At 46.2% G+C, this 16,709-nt stretch overlaps 2 protein-coding genes across 3 annotated transcripts in view; one reads left to right on the forward strand and one right to left on the reverse strand.

Moving 5' to 3' along the window:
• Positions 1-187: 187 nt before the first annotated feature.
• Positions 188-16,435, forward strand: SUPT16H (SPT16 homolog, facilitates chromatin remodeling subunit). The gene is made up of 26 exons (XM_066627218.1): positions 188-332; positions 4,349-4,441; positions 4,575-4,745; positions 4,863-5,015; positions 5,100-5,246; positions 5,851-6,002; positions 6,454-6,626; positions 6,734-6,824; positions 6,941-7,014; positions 7,322-7,434; positions 7,578-7,643; positions 8,340-8,435; positions 8,580-8,695; positions 9,040-9,193; positions 9,628-9,755; positions 10,095-10,230; positions 10,444-10,570; positions 10,769-10,887; positions 11,598-11,723; positions 11,809-11,921; positions 12,592-12,667; positions 12,838-13,007; positions 13,462-13,591; positions 14,104-14,233; positions 15,046-15,123; positions 15,320-16,435. Exons 1-26 carry the CDS (start codon positions 267-269, stop codon positions 15,475-15,477), a joined length of 3,156 nt encoding a protein of 1,051 aa, XP_066483315.1. The 5' UTR covers positions 188-266; the 3' UTR covers positions 15,478-16,435.
• Positions 15,916-16,709, reverse strand: part of RPGRIP1 (RPGR interacting protein 1) — a 21,642-nt gene continuing 20,848 nt past the window's right edge. For both annotated transcript variants that reach the window (XM_066627217.1, XM_066627216.1), the window contains one exon: positions 15,916-16,669. In XM_066627217.1, the coding sequence (XP_066483314.1) occupies positions 16,536-16,669 (134 nt within the window). In that variant the 3' untranslated portion in view covers positions 15,916-16,535. The remainder of the gene's footprint in view (positions 16,670-16,709) is intronic.

The following is a 16,709-nucleotide window of genomic DNA, read 5'->3' on the forward strand; positions in this document are numbered from 1 at the left end:
AACGGCTCGGCAGAGTCACGTGACAGCTTGGCTGCTGAAGCGCGCGAAAGGCTCTGTGGTAGCCGGGGGAGGGAGTGGTGAAGAGAAGCGGGCGCGCCCATGTGACTCGAAGGGCTGGCGCACAACAGGGAGAGAGGAAGAGGAAGTCACGTGTGGAGGGAAAGCGAGCGGCTTCACTTCCGGTGTCGCCAGGGGGTCGCGGCGGCGCGAGCGGGAGAGCGCGAGCGGGGGGAGGCGGGGCCTGCGTCCGCAGCGGAGCCGCTTCCATGGCGCTGAGTCTGGACCGCGAGGCCTACTACCGCCGCGTCAAGCGTCTCTATAGCAACTGGCAGGTGAGGGCGGCAGGAGCCTCCCCTCCCCCCAGCCTCACTCCTGCCACTGCTCTGCCGGGCCCTCGGCGCTGGCTCTGCTGCGGCGGGGGGGTTCGCTGATCCCCTCCCCCCTCAGTCTTATCCATAATGTGGTACAGCCTGCAGCGCTCGACCAAGCGCGTGTCTACTCGGGAGTAAGTCCCATAATAGCCAGTGGGGCTTACTCCCGGGTGGTGTGGCCTCACTTGGAGTCCGTCCTGTGCACTTGTCTGCTCAGAAGTAAGTCCCATAGTAGCCAATGGGGCTTTCTCCCAGCTGAGTGGGGTTAGGGCGGCAGCCTGAGAGCCCCATCCTGTCTACTCGGAAGTAAGTCTCATAGTAGCCAATGGGGCTTACTCCCAGGTGTAAGCCTTAGAGCCTCATCCCATGCATGTCTACTCGAGAAGTAAGTCTCCTTATAGCCAGTGGGGCTTACTCTCAGGTGAGTGGGGTTAGGGCGGCAGCCTGAGAGCAGAGGCCCCTGCCCCAAGGAGGGGGCATGCAGCCCAGCGAGCAGACCGCCAGGGAGGAACATGCTGTCTCTCCTCACAGTGGTGTCCTCAGTATTAGTTATAGCATGGTCTGGGGGCGGCCCCATCCCTCTAATTTGCTTTTATTCCCCACCCCCACAATTAATCTAACTTTGTTTTCATTTATTTTATTTATGATTATTTGTTGTTTAATTTGTTGTTATGTATATTATAATTTGATGATGAGGATGATAACAAGTGCTGTGTACGTGCCCAGTTTTATACACTGAACTTCATCTTTCAGTGGTTCTTTCTGAGTGTATTCTCTAGTCCAGTGTTATTAAAACATTGTTGTCTGTTGTTGTTGTTGTTAAGCTTTAGTTGTAGCACAGTGTGGAGATGGCCACCTTTGGTCTGATTTGTTTTTACTCCTGCCCCATTTTCGAGCAGGAAGACAGGAGGGAAGGTATGAGTGCTGCCGCCACTATCTCCTCCCTGCCACTAATCACCCCTATCATTTTGCTAATGTAGCTTGCCAAATCCAATTTCTCCTTAATAATGATTTTTTTCAAACTAGTAGCTGTAGAAATATAAGTATGTATAAAGATGTGTCTTTATTGCTATGTCTGTGGAATGACATTGTGCTTAAGAAGGTCCCAGCTTGAATCTTACCTGTGTCGTGAATTTATCAGATGTTAGGATTTATTTTATTTTATTATATTTTTCTCAGCTATAGTTGTTTGTATGGTATTGTATGGTATGGTATGTCTGCAATATGGTATTGATAATGGTTAGCTTACAGCAGGGGTGCTCACACTTTTTTGGCTCGAGAGCTACTTTGAAACCCAGCAAGGCCCGGAGATCTACCAGAGTTTTTTTACAATGTTCGCGCCATCATAACATATAACATTTATTTGTACAATGTATGTTGGTGTACCTTGAGCCCCACTGAGTATAACAGGACTTACTCCTGAGTAGACATGCCTAGGATTAGGCTGTGAGGCTGCAATCCTAGCCACACTTACCTGGGAGTAAGCCCCATTGAGTACAATGGGCCTTACTCCCGGCGTTTCCTCCCAGAGGCACCTGAAAGGGGGGGGGTCGGCACTCCGCGATCTACTCATTTTGCCTCGCGATCTACCGGTAGATCGCGATCCACCTATTGAGCACTCCTGGCTTACAGGGTTGCAACAAATGAATGCATGTCAGGGTCTCTGAAACCTGAAAGTGCTGTTATAATTTTAGTTACGTGCATTGATACTTATTTTTCTGAGATTCTTTTAGTGTGTCTTCCCTAGTCTAGTGGGTTGGGACCTGATTTCTGGTGGGTCCCACAGAGCCTCCGGTGATGGAAAGATCAGATAACGAATTACCTTAAGCCCTGAGACTATTCAAAAATCAGATAGCTGTTAACTGCCCTGCAAAGAGCTGAGCTCCTGCAGTTCACAAGAATGTGTAAATATAGGGAGATAAAAGTGTGAGTGTCTGTTTCCTGGTGTTTTTTTCCAAGTCCATCAATGACAGGTAGTGGGGACAGATGAAAGCTGGGTTGCATACCTAAGCCCCTCAAACCTTGAGGCTATTAATTAGAGCTGCCTCATTACAAGAAATTGATCTTTTTTTGCAAATAAATATTATTTCCAAGTAAATAAATATATTTCTACAAGTCTCATAAAGTTAGGTGGGTCCTAATAGAATGTTGTTTTAAAAAGTGGATTCCACTGCCCTAGTCCAAACCTCTACTCAGTGCAGGTGGCTTCAGCGTTCCTGAAAAGTGGCCATCCGGCCTTGGCTTGAAAACTTCCAATGAGGGAGAGCCCACAGCTGCTCAAGGCAGACTGCTGCAGTTCTGAACAGCTCTTGCAGTAAAGAAATTCTTCCTCTGGTCTAGCTTAAATCTCTTTCCCTGTTGTTTCAACTGATTGGTTCTAGTCCTGCTCAACCATAGAAAGTAAATCCTTACCTTCTTTTGTGTGACAGCCCATCAGATACTTGAAGATAGCTATCGTATCTCCCTTTAGCCTTCTCTTTTCCATGCTAAACTAACCAAAGAGTTTCTCATAGGACTTGGTTTCCAGAGCCCTCACTGTCTTGACTGCCTTAATAGGACTTAGTTGCCTCAGAAGCTACTTCAGCTTATCAATGTCCTCCTTAAAACATGGTGCCCAAAGCTGGGCACAGTTTTCCAAGTGAGCTCTGACTGGTGCAGTGTAGAGAGGGACCGTTAGTTCTCATGATTTGGATTTTATGCCTCTTCTAATGCATCACATTGTTGGCTTATGTTCAGCTTGTGATCCACTGAGGGCACAGTCGCAACCAGCGTATGGACTGGCTCAAGTCTCTTGTGCTGGCCCAACGGTGTTGTGAAAGTGCAGTAAAGTGCTTTTGTGCCACCAGGAGAGCAGAGAGGCTGACGTGGACAGATGGGGGAAGAGCATGGTCGGGATCAGGATCCATCACTTGTGCCAGATCCTAACTCTGGTCCCAGGCAGTCCAGAGGTGATGCAGATCTGAGTAGCCCTATTAGCGTTTCTGTGGCTTTTCCTGGGGTAAGGGGAATGAATTTCCCTGGCTGAGCTGCTTTCAGCCCCAACCCCACATTAGATATGGGACAGGCCAGCCAGCCTCCCCGTTCCAGCATGGGTTAGGTTTGGGCTGTGAGGCACATATTTTTTTTACACATGCTTATACTTCTGATTTAATGTTCTTGTGTGCAGGACTTTACATTTGTCTCCCTTGAATTTCATCTTATTGTTATGGGCCTAATCATCAAGCTTGCAAAATCAATTTGAGTCCTAATTCAGTCTTCCAAAGTGTTAGCGCTACCCTCCCTTCTGCATTGTGTTATCTGCTGATTTGATAAGAATTCCCTTTACCCACCTCATCCAGGTTTGTAAAATGTTGTATGGCACAAGAACCAAGATAGAGCCCTGTGATATTTCACTTGATACCTCCTTCCAGGTTGATGTGGAGCTATGTAATATCTGGGAACCATTGTTTAACCAGCCTTTAACTTATCTAACCATAGCCCCATCTCGTCTCTTTTTTATCATATAACCTAGTGGTTCCCAAACTGGACCATGACTCCCAAGGGAGCCAGGGAAACCAGCTAAGGAATCTGCAGAATCTTTGAGAAAAACCCACTGCTCTGTATAATATATATATAGGCTTGTAGCCCTAATGTGAGCTGCAGCCAATGGCCCAGTAGGTGAAGGGAGCCGCCAGTCCAAAAAGTTTGGAACCACTATTATTAAGCAAAGGCTGTCATGGGAAACTTTGTTTTGCTGAAATCTAGATATATGCTGTCCTTGATGTTCCCCTGGTCTGTCAGACTAGTCACTGGAACAAAGAAGAGTAGGCTTGTCTGAGATCAGGAAGGAGGTTGCATTTGCATTGTGTGCTATTTCAGCTGTCCATTCAGGATGCAGAGCAAAGTATACAGAAGTTTGACTGGTGGTTGTGTAAAATTGTCTTGGCTTTGAGTGTTAGTAGGAAATCATGCTCAGTAATATACTGCCTCTCTTGCAGAAAGGAGAAGACGAGTACGCTACCATCGATGCCATTGTTGTCTCAGTTGGAGTAGATGAAGAGACTGTCTATGCAAAATCCACTGCCCTGCAGGTGAGTGAGAGTGGGTTGTGCTGTTGCCTCAAGCGTTGCTGTATGGCTCTGTTTGGAAAGGAGTGGAATTATTGACTGGAAAGGAAAGGTGATCCTTTTGTTACTAAGATGATCCCCTTTCGCACCCTTGCAGACATGGCTTTTTGGCTACGAGCTCACCGACACAATCATGGTCTTCTGCGAGGACAAGATCCTCTTCATGGCCAGCAAGAAGAAGGTGGAATTTCTGAAGCAGATTGCAAACAGCAAGAGCAATGAGAGCACCAATGGGGTGCCGGCCATCACATTGCTTGTGCGGGAGAAGGTGAGCAAGCATCTGGGCACACATGTCCTGGATTTCTTGTTACATGGAAGGGATGGTTTGGGAGGGCTGAAATGTGAGAACGCAGGTGGAAGGTGCTCTTCTCTGGCTCCTCTCCAGAATGAAAGCAACAAGGCAAACTTTGACAAGATGATCGAAGCCCTCAAAGGCAGCAAGAACGGCAAACGTATTGGGGTCTTCAGCAAGGATAAGTTCCCTGGAGAGTTCATGAACAGCTGGAATGATGCTCTCAACAAAGAAGGCTTTGAAAAGGTGAGGAGAACCAGCTCTTTGTATGAGAATGGGCAAGTCCAATGAGTTTTGTTCTTGCTCATGTTTATCCCAACTTCACTGCAGGTGGATATCAGCGCTGTGGTGGCCTACACCATTGCTGTTAAGGAGGATGGGGAGCTTGCCCTTATGCGGAAAGCAGCTGCCATCACTTCTGAGGTCTTCACCAAGTTCTTGAAAGAGCGAGTTATGGAGATAGTTGATGCTGATGAGGTGAGGAAAGAACCTGGTTGTGGGGCTACAAAATCTGCATTGTAAGGAGGATGCCTATTTATAGAAGAATGTGTGTAGCCCTTGAAAAAACAAAGAGGTTTTCCTAAGTATGCTCACCATTGGCCACTTCATCTTTTCCTGCTTTTTCCTGGTACATATTATACAATATACCCAATATTATATTGTCCTCCATGTTAGTGCTAATGATTGTCCTGGCCCTTTAAATCTTGAATAAACAATTGGGATAACCTGAATGCACTGCTCTTTCAGTAAGGCGAAGTGACAGTCCAAAATTGTGGGTGGCATGTGTTCCCTCTGTATTACAAGCTCAAGGGAAAAACTTCTCCTTTTGATAAGGAAGAGAGATTTTGTGCCTCTGTTCCCTGCAGAGTCTCTGTTGTTGTGCTACCCTAGATGCTTGTCGCAGTTCAATGAGAGTTTGCAAGCCAGAGCCTTTGATTATCAGTCATCTTAAAACCTCTGATGATACAATTATTTTTCTTTCCACCAATATTTTAATTTGAGGAGCAGTTGAGGATACTGCCCCCCCTACCCCAACCAGAAGTCTCTAGTGCATCATTGACTTCTCTTCATTCTCTGGCAGAAAGTGCGGCACAGCAAACTGGCAGAGTCAGTGGAGAAGGCTATTGAGGAGAAGAAATACTTGTCCGGGGCCGATCCGTCCACTGTTGAGATGTGCTATCCTCCCATCATCCAGAGCGGAGGCAATTACAACCTCAAATTCAGTGTTGTCAGGTCAGTCAGTTTCCGTGGGAGCAGGGTGGATCTGTTTCAAACCAGATTTCCCTTCTTGTAATCTGTGCATCTCCTGAATAAGTGTGTGTACTAAATGCCTACTATTTACAATTAAAGTGTTCTTGTTTGCAGTTAAATAAAAACTGCTTAGGAACCTAATCTGAAACCTTAAGTCATGTAACTGCACACCATTTGCGCTGTGCATAAGGCATCTACTCAGAGCCTGAAAGGCAGAGAACTGTGAAAATAATATATTTCTCTCTGGCTCTTTTATTTCATTTTTATCCCACCTTCCTCCAGGTTGCTTAGGCAGCTTACATGTAGTTGAATTGAGATAGTTGATGATATTTATGAATCCTAGTGTGTGCTGTGCATAATCTTGCAATGTCAGTTACCATCTGTTCTTAACTTTCTTGTTCTCGGTCCTGCTGTCCCACCTCTCTGTCCCCAGTGAAAAGAGCTACATGCACTTTGGGACTGTCACTTGTGCCATGGGTATCCGCTACAAATCCTACTGCTCTAACCTAGTGCGCACACTCATGGTGGACCCGCCCCAGGAGATGCAGGACAACTACACTTTCCTACTGCAGTTGCAGGAGGAGATGCTTAAAGAACTGCGGCATGGTGAGAGACAGAAAACACATGAATGGGGTGGCCTAGACACACTTTGGGGCATGGAAGGGGCTGGGTTAAGTCAGCTCCTGCAGAGCACATCTTCCCTCTCCCACCAGGTGTAAAGCTCTGTGAAGTCTATGCCGCTGTCATGGACATGGTGAAGAAGCAGAAACCAGAGCTCTTGAGCAAAATCACTAAGAATTTGGGGTAAAAATCTTCTTTTCCACCATTCCCACTCTGCAACACAAGCATCTTTCCTGTAGCAAGGGATTTGTGTGCGGCAATAACAGATAACTCTGTGAATTCTCTCCTTCTTTCCACAGGTTTGCAATGGGCATCGAATTCAGAGAGGGTTCCCTTGTGATTAACAGCAAAAACCAGTATCGGCTCAAAAAAGGTGAGACCATCTTCCCTCCTATTGAACTAGAAGTTACAAAACTGCTTTGCTTCCTCCTTTAACCCTTACGCACATGTCCACATATGCAGCTTTTGGATAATGGATAATAATAATAATAACAGTTTTTACATACTGCTTTTCAACAAAAAGTTCACAAAGCGGTTTACAGAAAAAAATCAGATAACTAATGGCTAATAACTGATAACTAAATAATGCAACTTGGTGGGATAATGAGTGGTTCGTAAAACTCTTGGGGGAAAATTTGGGGGTGTTTGCTTTCTCTGAAACAGTCTTCTGTCTATCACAGGGATGGTTTTCAGCCTCAATGTAGGGCTGTCAGACTTGAACAACAAAGAGGGAAAGAAGCCAGAGGAGAAAACCTATGCATTGTTCATTGGAGACAGTGTGTTGGTGGAAGAGGTAGGTATGGGGGAGGTGGCAAGAAAGTGTGTGGTGAAGTAACTCTCTGACCACAAGGGGCCAAAATGTTCCAAGGGGTCAAACTTTCTATCTATGTACAGTGTGTCTGCCTCTTAAACTCGTACCTTTTCCCCCCTGTGTAGGATGGCCCAGCTACTCTCCTAACTTCTGTCAAGAAGAAGGTCAAGAATGTCAGCATTTTGCTCAAGGTGAGTCATAGGGCTTATATGTCCATGGTCTGAGGGGTCCATGGGGTGCCAAGAAGTGTAACTGGGAAAAGCAGTTCTGTTTTGAAGAATTTAGGGAGATTAGAGCAGAAGTAGACGTGTAACGCAAAGGTACTTTGCTGGATTCTAAAATTCTGCCTAGTTCCTAGTAATTCTCTAGTCCTTGTGAGTAAAGCCCATGTTGCTCTTGCTTTTCAGACATTGAAGCAATAGAGGCAATTGAGATCAGATTTTTTGGATGTTTTACCATATCATTTTCAAGTCTATGGCACAACACTCATGCATGGGGGGAGGGAGCAATTTTAGAGTCTGAAGGGCCTCAGAACACATCAGAAAGTCACATCTGGTTTTAACTGGAAATGCTTTTTGGGTGCCTCCGGGAGACTTACTGAGGTGCGGGGGGGTGGGGGGCTGCTTGTGACCTCCTAAAACACCTCCTGGGCACAACTGAAAGGCACTTCAGGTTGCATCCAGAAGGTCCTTTTGAGGGCTATCTGTGGAAATTGGTATCCAGGTGGTAGTGGTCCTGGAATGGACCTCCCGTGGATTCCGAGAGCCCACTATATGTTTCAGAATAAAAGTCTGAATTGAAAAAGAGAGCAGTTGACTGTAATCCTTCAGTGGGGCATATATGGGCATGTATCCATGTAGATTGGAATTTCTGCTTTTCCGTTACAGAAAGAGGATGAAGAGGAAGAAGAAGAAGAAAAGGATGACCCTGAAATCTTGCTTGGTCGTAGCTCCCGGACAGCCCTGCTGACAGACAGAACTCGGGTATAAAAGGCTAGGTGGATTGGGATAGGATGGCTGGAAGGGCCTGGAAAAGATTTGGGGTTGATTGCATATTCATCTTAGGGCAAAGGAATGGGGCACAATGATGTGGGCATAGAACTAACTTCCTCTATTCATCCCATCTAGAATGAGTTGACAGCTGAGGAGAAGCGTCGGGCACACCAGAAGGAGCTGGCCACACAGCTCAATGAAGAAGCCCGGAGACGGTTGACAGAACAGAAGGGAGAGCAGCAGATCCAGAAGTGAGTGAAAGGCCTTTCAAAAAAGTGGTGATGGTTTCATTTCTTTGGCCTGATGGGGTGTGAAAGCTGTGTTTTGATTGTAGAGGTGGAAATGTGCTGTGTCTCCTTGGCTTCTAAGGAGTCAGCTGGAGTGCCAGCTGAGCAGTCATGAACCCTGATCTCTGTGCCATTGGGACGGCTTGTAAGTGGAGGGAATGGCTTTCCTGAGTTTTGCTGCCCCACAGCACCATCCTAGTGGCTGAAAGAGAGGCTGAAGCTGTCTAACTCAGAGGTCTTTTTGGTGAGGTTTGGACAGCTGGAACCCCCAAAAGTTCAAATTTAACCATTTTTCCTATCCCTTGCAGGGCTCGTAAGTCAAACATTTCCTACAAGAACCCATCACTGATGCCAAAGGAGCCTCACATCCGGGAAATGAAAATTTACATTGACAAAAAATACGAAACCGTCATCATGCCAGTCTTTGGCATTGCCACACCATTCCACATCGCCACCATCAAGGTACTGCACCTGCAGCAGCTAATTTATTTATTTATCACATTTTTATACCGCCTCTTGGGATATTGGGAATTACTGGCCTCTTGGGATAGATACAACTGGGGGTTCAACTGAATGTTTGAGTTTGGGGAGTTAGGCTACAATCCTATCCACACTTACGTGCGAGTAGGCTCCAATGACTATAATATTTGCTTCTGAGAAGATGGGTATAGGATTGGGCTCTTAATGTGTTTGTAGCAGGGACCTTCAGTGTGATTACTCTGACTCCTCCTGAAGGAAAATCTATTGGACTCTTCTCTGCTTCAGCCAGCATCTGTCCAGTTACTTATATTGTTGTGATGTAGAAGAGGGGCAGGACAGGGAAGGGTAAAAAGGAAGTGCTGCAGGGGCTGTAGATCAGGACAGGTGCAACAGTTGTCCTTGTGTTTTCTTTACAGAATATCAGTATGTCAGTGGAAGGTGACTACACTTACTTACGAATCAACTTCTACTGCCCAGGCAGTGCCCTTGGTCGTAATGAGGGCAACATCTTCCCCAATCCTGAAGCCACCTTTGTGAAAGAAATGTGAGTTATTCCTGGTTAGTCTGTGCTGCAGTATGTAGGAAAACATTTTCTATTATCCTGGAAGCTTCTCTCCTTCTTTCTGTCACCCCTGTGCCTTGGATTCCATTCCTATATTGGAGGGCAGTGATCATTCTTTTTCTATAGTTTGATCTGAGGTGTGAGCCTTCTGAAAGACCCACATTTGGAGGTCATTCTTCCTCTCTTCCCTTCCAGTAGAAGACTCTGTGTGGACCCTCTCAAAGCCATCCCTGCTTTGGTAGCCAATGGAATTGGGCCTTGGTGCTGCACTAAAGTACATGCCAATATGACACTGTTCTTTTTCCCTCTCCACTTTCTTAGAACGTATCGGGCGACCAATATAAAAACACCTGGTGAGCAGACAGTGCCAGCTCTCAACCTCCAAAATGCCTTCCGCATCATCAAGGAGGTGCAGAAGCGCTACAAAACCCGTGAGGCAGAGGAGAAAGAGAAGGAGGTGAGGCAGAACAGATCGTTGGGGAAACTGATGATGAAAGTGACCCTAGCATTTGGGGAGACTCCAACACAGTGTATGTATTGAAGGCACGGTGTCCTTTAATGTGAAACTTGCTGTGCCAGAGTGAGAATCTTGCCTGTATATAACTTGGGACTTAACATAGGAAATCATGGCGCTCCTTGACTTGATGTGTTCCTTCTTCTATTTCCCTAGGGCATTGTAAAACAAGACTCTCTGGTGATCAACCTGAATCGCAGCAATCCCAAGCTGAAGGACCTTTACATTCGACCCAACATTGCCCAGAAACGGATGCAAGGGTCTTTGGAAGCTCACGTCAATGGTATGGAGGGCTGTGAAGCCCCATAGAGCAGCCTTTTGGAACAGATAAGGATTGTATCCTGGGGTCTGAAGGACATTCAAGGAGAGAATCTCTTTTAGGAGACTTTCACTGCCACCTCCCTGTGCCAGTAACCCCAAACTTTCCTGTCAGGTGGGAACAGGTAATTTCCCTCTCTCAGTAAGGGTTCTTCTTTTGCAGGTTTCCGCTTCACCTCTGTGCGGGGAGACAAAGTTGACATCCTATACAACAACATCAAACATGCTGTGTTTCAGCCTTGTGACGGGGAGATGATCATTGTGCTGCACTTTCACCTCAAGGTATCTATCCAACTTGATGCAAGAGAGTGAAGAGGGATCCCTAGCTATTGTCATGGGAATGTGCAGTCGTCATCCCCCGACCATTCGGAGGAAGAAAGATCACTCAAATTAGTCATAACTTCAAGGCATTATTATGCTGTGCCCATAGAACAGGAAAATACCGTAGTGTATCTCCATGTCTTACTTGCAGCCGAGGTGACACAGATTTTCTTTCTTTATCCTGCTGCCTCCAAATGGCAATGGCTGTCCTAGGCAGACAGAGGTTCTGCCTTTTAGAAGTGGGGAAAAGAATCTGGGACCTTCTGCATGCAAAGCATATACTCTATTACTGCTTGTGGGTCTCGCACATGCCCACACCACAAATTTAAGCGCTGTGATTGAAGAGATAAAATAGAAAAATATTCTGGCAGTACTTGCTGCAAGCTCAGAGGTTGGACCCAAGAAGAATTTTCAGTTAATTGATTTTCAGAGTAGCTAGTGTGCGCAGGCGCATGTCCAAGGCAAGCAGAAACATATGTAAAATCATAAAAAAGGCAAGCGTTTTCCTTGGTCTAATGAAGTTGAGACTCAGAAACTAGCTTTTATTGATGCAGGACTTTGCTTCCCTTTCACATAATTTTGGATGTTTGCTGGTAGTGAGTGCAAGGCACATTCCTGCTCATGTTTTTCTCCTTTATCCTCTCCCACCCTTTTTATGCCTTGTACTCCAGAATGCCATTATGTTTGGCAAGAAGCGCCACACAGATGTGCAATTCTATACCGAGGTGGGCGAGATCACGACGGACCTGGGCAAGCATCAGCACATGCATGACCGTGATGACCTCTATGCTGAGCAGGTGAGAGAGGGGGCTGGTTGCACTCTGTCCAGCAAGGCTGCTTCACGGTCATATAGCTGACGTGCTTTGCTCCTGTCTGGCGCAGATGGAGCGTGAGATGAGGCACAAGCTGAAAACAGCGTTCAAGAACTTCATTGAGAAAGTGGAGTCCCTGACCAAGGAGGAGCTGGAATTTGAGGTTCCCTTTCGGGACCTGGGGTAAGGAAGGACTGCTCTGATGGGAGGGCTTGGGTTTTGACAGGCTGAAAAAGACCTTCCGTTTGAACTAAGCTTCCAGGGTTTTTGGAATGCCAAGTGTGTAATAGAGGGGATGACTGCGCTTCAGGGCAAGAAGAGTCATTAGAATATTATTTTGCTTGTTGGGAGTTAGGAAATGCACTCCAGAAATGAAGTTCTTTTCTGTAAATGAACTAATGAAGGTACACTGGTGGTATTTGCACCACCTTCCCCTTGTGTCATGGAACCTGGAATGCACTGCCTGGTGAGAACCAGGGCTGGTAAGATACTGCTGGGTAAATAATCCTACTGAGGGCATTTTCTGCCTCTTTTCAGTACCAGTAAGAAGCGGAAATGTTAATTGTTATTTACAAAAAGGAACATTCCCATTGTACTGAAAGTGGTTACAAACTTCTGTCATCTGTATTGTGGTTTCATGTTGATGGTAATGGGATTGTCCCACTTTGGAATATACGGGTGAGTTGGTTGGCTGTTTGATCGACCACTTCTGCCTTTGGTTCTGTGACTTTGCACCAAGTGCATGGTCTCCTTTTTTTGATGGAATCGCTTGCATAAAGAGAAGTAGTAACTTTTCCCTCCTCTGCACTAGCTGTAATGATGCCTTTCTCCCCACACCAACTCACTGTTACAGGTTCAATGGTGCCCCTTACAGAAGTACTTGCCTCCTTCAGCCAACCAGCAGTGCCCTCGTGAATTGCACTGAATGGGTGAGTGTGTGCGTGTACCTGCTGGGGGGGCACAAGTGAATATCTTTCAGGGAAGGAAATGGTCTTCTCAGCTTGGCCTGGATCTCATGGGAGTGACGGGTGTCCCCCATAGGAGTATGGAGATGAGGGAAACTCAGACCTCACTTTTTTCATCTATGTCTTGCCTGTAGCCCCCATTTGTGGTGACACTGGATGAGGTAGAGCTGATTCATTTTGAGCGAGTGCAGTTCCACCTTAAGAATTTTGACATGGTCATCGTCTACAAAGATTACAGCAAGAAGGTCACCATGATCAACGCCATCCCTGTGGCCTCACTTGACCCCATCAAGGAGTGGCTTAAGTGAGTGTGGTGCAGTCTTGTCATCCTGTAGGTTACTGTTGATCCTGTTCCCATGACCAGAAGTGTTTTTAGTTTTTAAATTACTGGTGAAAGATCTTATAGGAGTTGACCACTGCTGCTCCCACTTGAGAGGGATGTCAATGATTGCGGAGCAGACGGACCATATTTCCTTGGGCAAGTAGTTGGGTAGAGTATTTTCCTTGAAAGATAACTTCCTTTTAATGTGATGCAACATGGAATAGCAGCTACTTTTCTTCTTGGTGCTGAGGACCAAGTAGGAGGGACAGCGGTGATGCACCCTCCCTGGAGTGGACTTGCAAATAGCACATAAAGGGGAAATATTTAATGGCAGAAGCACAATGGGGGGATAAGCTAACGCTACTGGAAAAATTCAAGTGAGAGTTTGCCCTGTGTTGGGCTTTGCATTCATTTCTCTTCTCTTCACTTGCATCAGCTCTTGTGATATTAAGTACACAGAAGGAGTGCAATCTCTCAACTGGACCAAAATCATGAAAACAATTGTAGATGACCCTGAAGGCTTCTTTGAGCAAGGAGGCTGGTCGTTTCTTGAACCTGAAGGAGAGGTATGTGCTGGCATTTATGGCAGTAGCCAGAAAACAGGGTTGGTGCAGCGAACTGAAAGCATAACAATTTTTGGTCACTATCCTGTTATTTCCTGGAAGTTGAAAGCCTGATTTGAGTTCTGTAGATCAGAAAAGTGTGTGTGTTTGAATGGGGGCAGATGTGAATTGTAGAATTCCAAAGATTATAGGGCTGCCTGTGTCGAAGATGGTGCAACATTCCTTCAGAAAATGTGTTGTTAAAGAGGAGACCTTGAATTCTGCAGTAGCCCACTCTTTTGTCTTCCTTCCAAAATGTGCAATCTCTACCCCCCTCCAAAAAGCCAACCATGATTTTTTAATGGAGAGAAACTATTCCAGTTGCTGTAATATTGTTTTTGGACTCCTCAGAAAACTTTTACCGTAACCGTAACTCTTAAAGTTGCAATCTGTTAAGAACTGAACCTGAATATCCCAACTCTCTCACCTCTAGATTACCTTCCTTCACCACCTTTCTTCTGCTCCCTTTTGTCCAGGGAAGTGATGCTGAAGCTGGAGAGTCTGAGTCTGAGATAGAGGATGAGACATTTAACCCTTCTGAGGAAGAATATGAGGATGAGGAGGAGGACAGCGATGAGGATTATTCTTCTGAGGCAGAGGAATCTGGTGAGGAGGCTGTTTATACACTCCGGTCTTGGAGCTGGGCTCCTGAAAAAGAAGTATCCCTTTCCTTTGGGCTTGGCCTTTTAGTCCAGTCCTTGAGGCTACGTTTTGGCTAGCAAGTCCTCTCTTCCTTGGCCTTTCTTCAAAACTTGGTACTTGTATCACTTTCTCACTCAGATCACGGTCATTGCATGTGACATGGCGGTGGTAGGACATAGTGGAGAAACATATTAGGGATATGGCAATGTGTTAAAATGACTAGAGATGTGCTGGAACTTGGGAAACCATTTTACTATATTTCTGCCTTACTTTTCAGACCAACAGTGTCTACCTAAAGGAACCTGGACCAATTTAAAAAATGAGACACAAATTAAATAGGCACACAAGGAGGGGGATTAGACGGGAAAGGCACAGGAGGAAGATCAGTTTGACGATGCAGTGAGCTGGCGAGTTGTCAAGAGGCCCAACAGAGTTATCTTCCCTTCCTGTGGGAAAGAGGATTGTGGCCTCCCACCCTTCCCTTTGCTTCTACAGTCCTAAGTCAACAATCTGTTTTTGCTGATTCTACTTTAGAAATTTCTTGGGAACATCGATGCCTGTGTGGTACTTGATCTTAATTTCCAGGAGTGATTTGAAATATCTACACACACACATACCCCGCACCCTTATTTTCCATGTGTGCATCTTCATCACAGACTTTCCCACATCCATGAGATGTGTATTCTTGGGAGGTTTCGTGAAAATAATCTGATGTTTGTCACCTTGCCAAGTTATATTTGCCAACCAAGTTCTTTTTATCTCTCTCCTCTTGGCAGATTACTCCAAGGAGTCCTTAGGTAGTGAAGAGGAGAGTGGGAAGGACTGGGATGAGCTGGAGGAGGAAGCACGGAAAGGTAGGGACCATTCCTGTTTCGGTTCTTCCTCAGCTGTGTCTGGTGCAATGCTGGGTTGTTTCTTGCATTGCTGTTTTGAGGTATGTTCTTAGGAAGCAGAGGGACAGTGATGTCTTTGATACATAAATGTGGTATCAATGATTATAAGAAGGTAAGGTTTCCCCCACTGAACTCCCCCATTTTTCTCATTCTGCAGCTGACCGTGAGAGCAGGTATGAGGAGGAAGAGGAACGGAGCCGCAGCATCAGCCGTAAGAGGAAGGGCCCACCAACCCAAAGTTCTGGGCATAGTCGGAGTTCTCACAGTCGCAGCCCTGGCCGGAGTTCAGGCCCCCCGAAGAAGAAGAGGAAGTAGATGGAGAACTCCAGCCCTTCCCATCAGCCAATTTTAGAGGTGTGAGGCTTTTGAGGCCTCATTCAGCAGCCAATGTTTAGGGCATGGGGACAGCCACTGCCTACCCACAGACTTTTCACCTTTCCCCCCACACACGCCCTCACCCTTTTTGGTTTCCCTGGGGAATATTTCCGTTTGTTTGTTTTTTGTTTCTTGAGTCTTTTCTGACCATTTGTACGGACCAATCAGCTGTGAGAGAATTCCAGGCCTTGCTCTTGTGGTGTTACCGTGGACATCAGCTCTGCCAAGGAGGAGAGGGGCAGGGGGCAGTGTTCAGTGAGGCTCAGGAGTCTGGTGTCAGCGCTTTGCTTCTTTGCATTTTTCCCACCTACCCTTTTTCACTATTTTCCTTGCCCCCTGCCTTTCATCTGTGGATATATTGACTGAAGCAGCTCCCCCTCGACTCCAAGTGTCTTTATTCGTGGACAGATTGGAGGGGAGGGAAGCAGGTGGACTTGAGGACTACTCCAGGGTAATAACATATACTTCAGTGAAGCGGACCGTGCTAACTTGCTTGAATTCTTGTGCTGATGGGGGAAGAGGGAGGTTGTATTCAGCTTCATGAAGCAAAACTTTGTTTGGGACAGAGGAGCCCACGTTGGAGAAAGAAGGAAGGCAAGAGTTCCCACCCAGGGTCAGTTGGGGGACAAGGACACAAGCAAGAGAAAAGCGTTCTTGCTTTATTAATATTATTTTTTAATTGTCAGGCTCTGTCTGTATTTATCTGTTTCCTTGGTTGCCGAGTCAGGTCTCCAGTGAGCAAGTGTTTTAGGGTGGGGTGGGGGGTTGAATGCATTGCCTGCCCTTTGCCTCCCTTTTTTTCCTGTGGGGGGTTCAATGATCCAGACAGGGGGAGGCGCTCAATTTTTTTTCGTAGCCGTTAGCACTCTTGGTATTTTTGACTTTGGAAGAAAACTGATCAATAAAATGTTTTTTTAAAGTATTTGGAAAGTTTTGTCAGTATCTTCCTTGCCTTCTCTCAAATGTTCTGACAGACCTTGTGGCTTATGGAATCCTGGTTATTCTGGTGCCTGGGCCCAGGCATCACTGCTCATCCTTTTGCCTGCCCAGTAGACAGCGCGCAGGGCAGCAGCTGCTTCTACAGAGACTTTCAGCTTCCCGATGTCTTTGTCTGGATCAAAGGAGCTGACAACTGAAACAGCAGAAGATCAGATTAGCATTAGGGACATAGA

Source organism: Tiliqua scincoides, chromosome 5 (assembly GCF_035046505.1).
Source record: "Tiliqua scincoides isolate rTilSci1 chromosome 5, rTilSci1.hap2, whole genome shotgun sequence".
Classification (NCBI taxonomy): Eukaryota; Metazoa; Chordata; class Lepidosauria; order Squamata; family Scincidae; genus Tiliqua; species Tiliqua scincoides.

Coding starts and splice junctions, on each gene's coding strand:
- SUPT16H (XM_066627218.1), top strand. CDS start 267: ATGGCGCTGAGTCTGGACCGCGAGGCCTACTACCGCCGCGTCAAGCGT. Junction 6,627..6,733: donor GCTTAAAGAACTGCGGCATG/GTGAGAGACAGA, acceptor CTCTCCCACCAG/GTGTAAAGCTCTGTGAAGTC. Junction 7,015..7,321: donor CCAGTATCGGCTCAAAAAAG/GTGAGACCATCT, acceptor TGTCTATCACAG/GGATGGTTTTCAGCCTCAAT.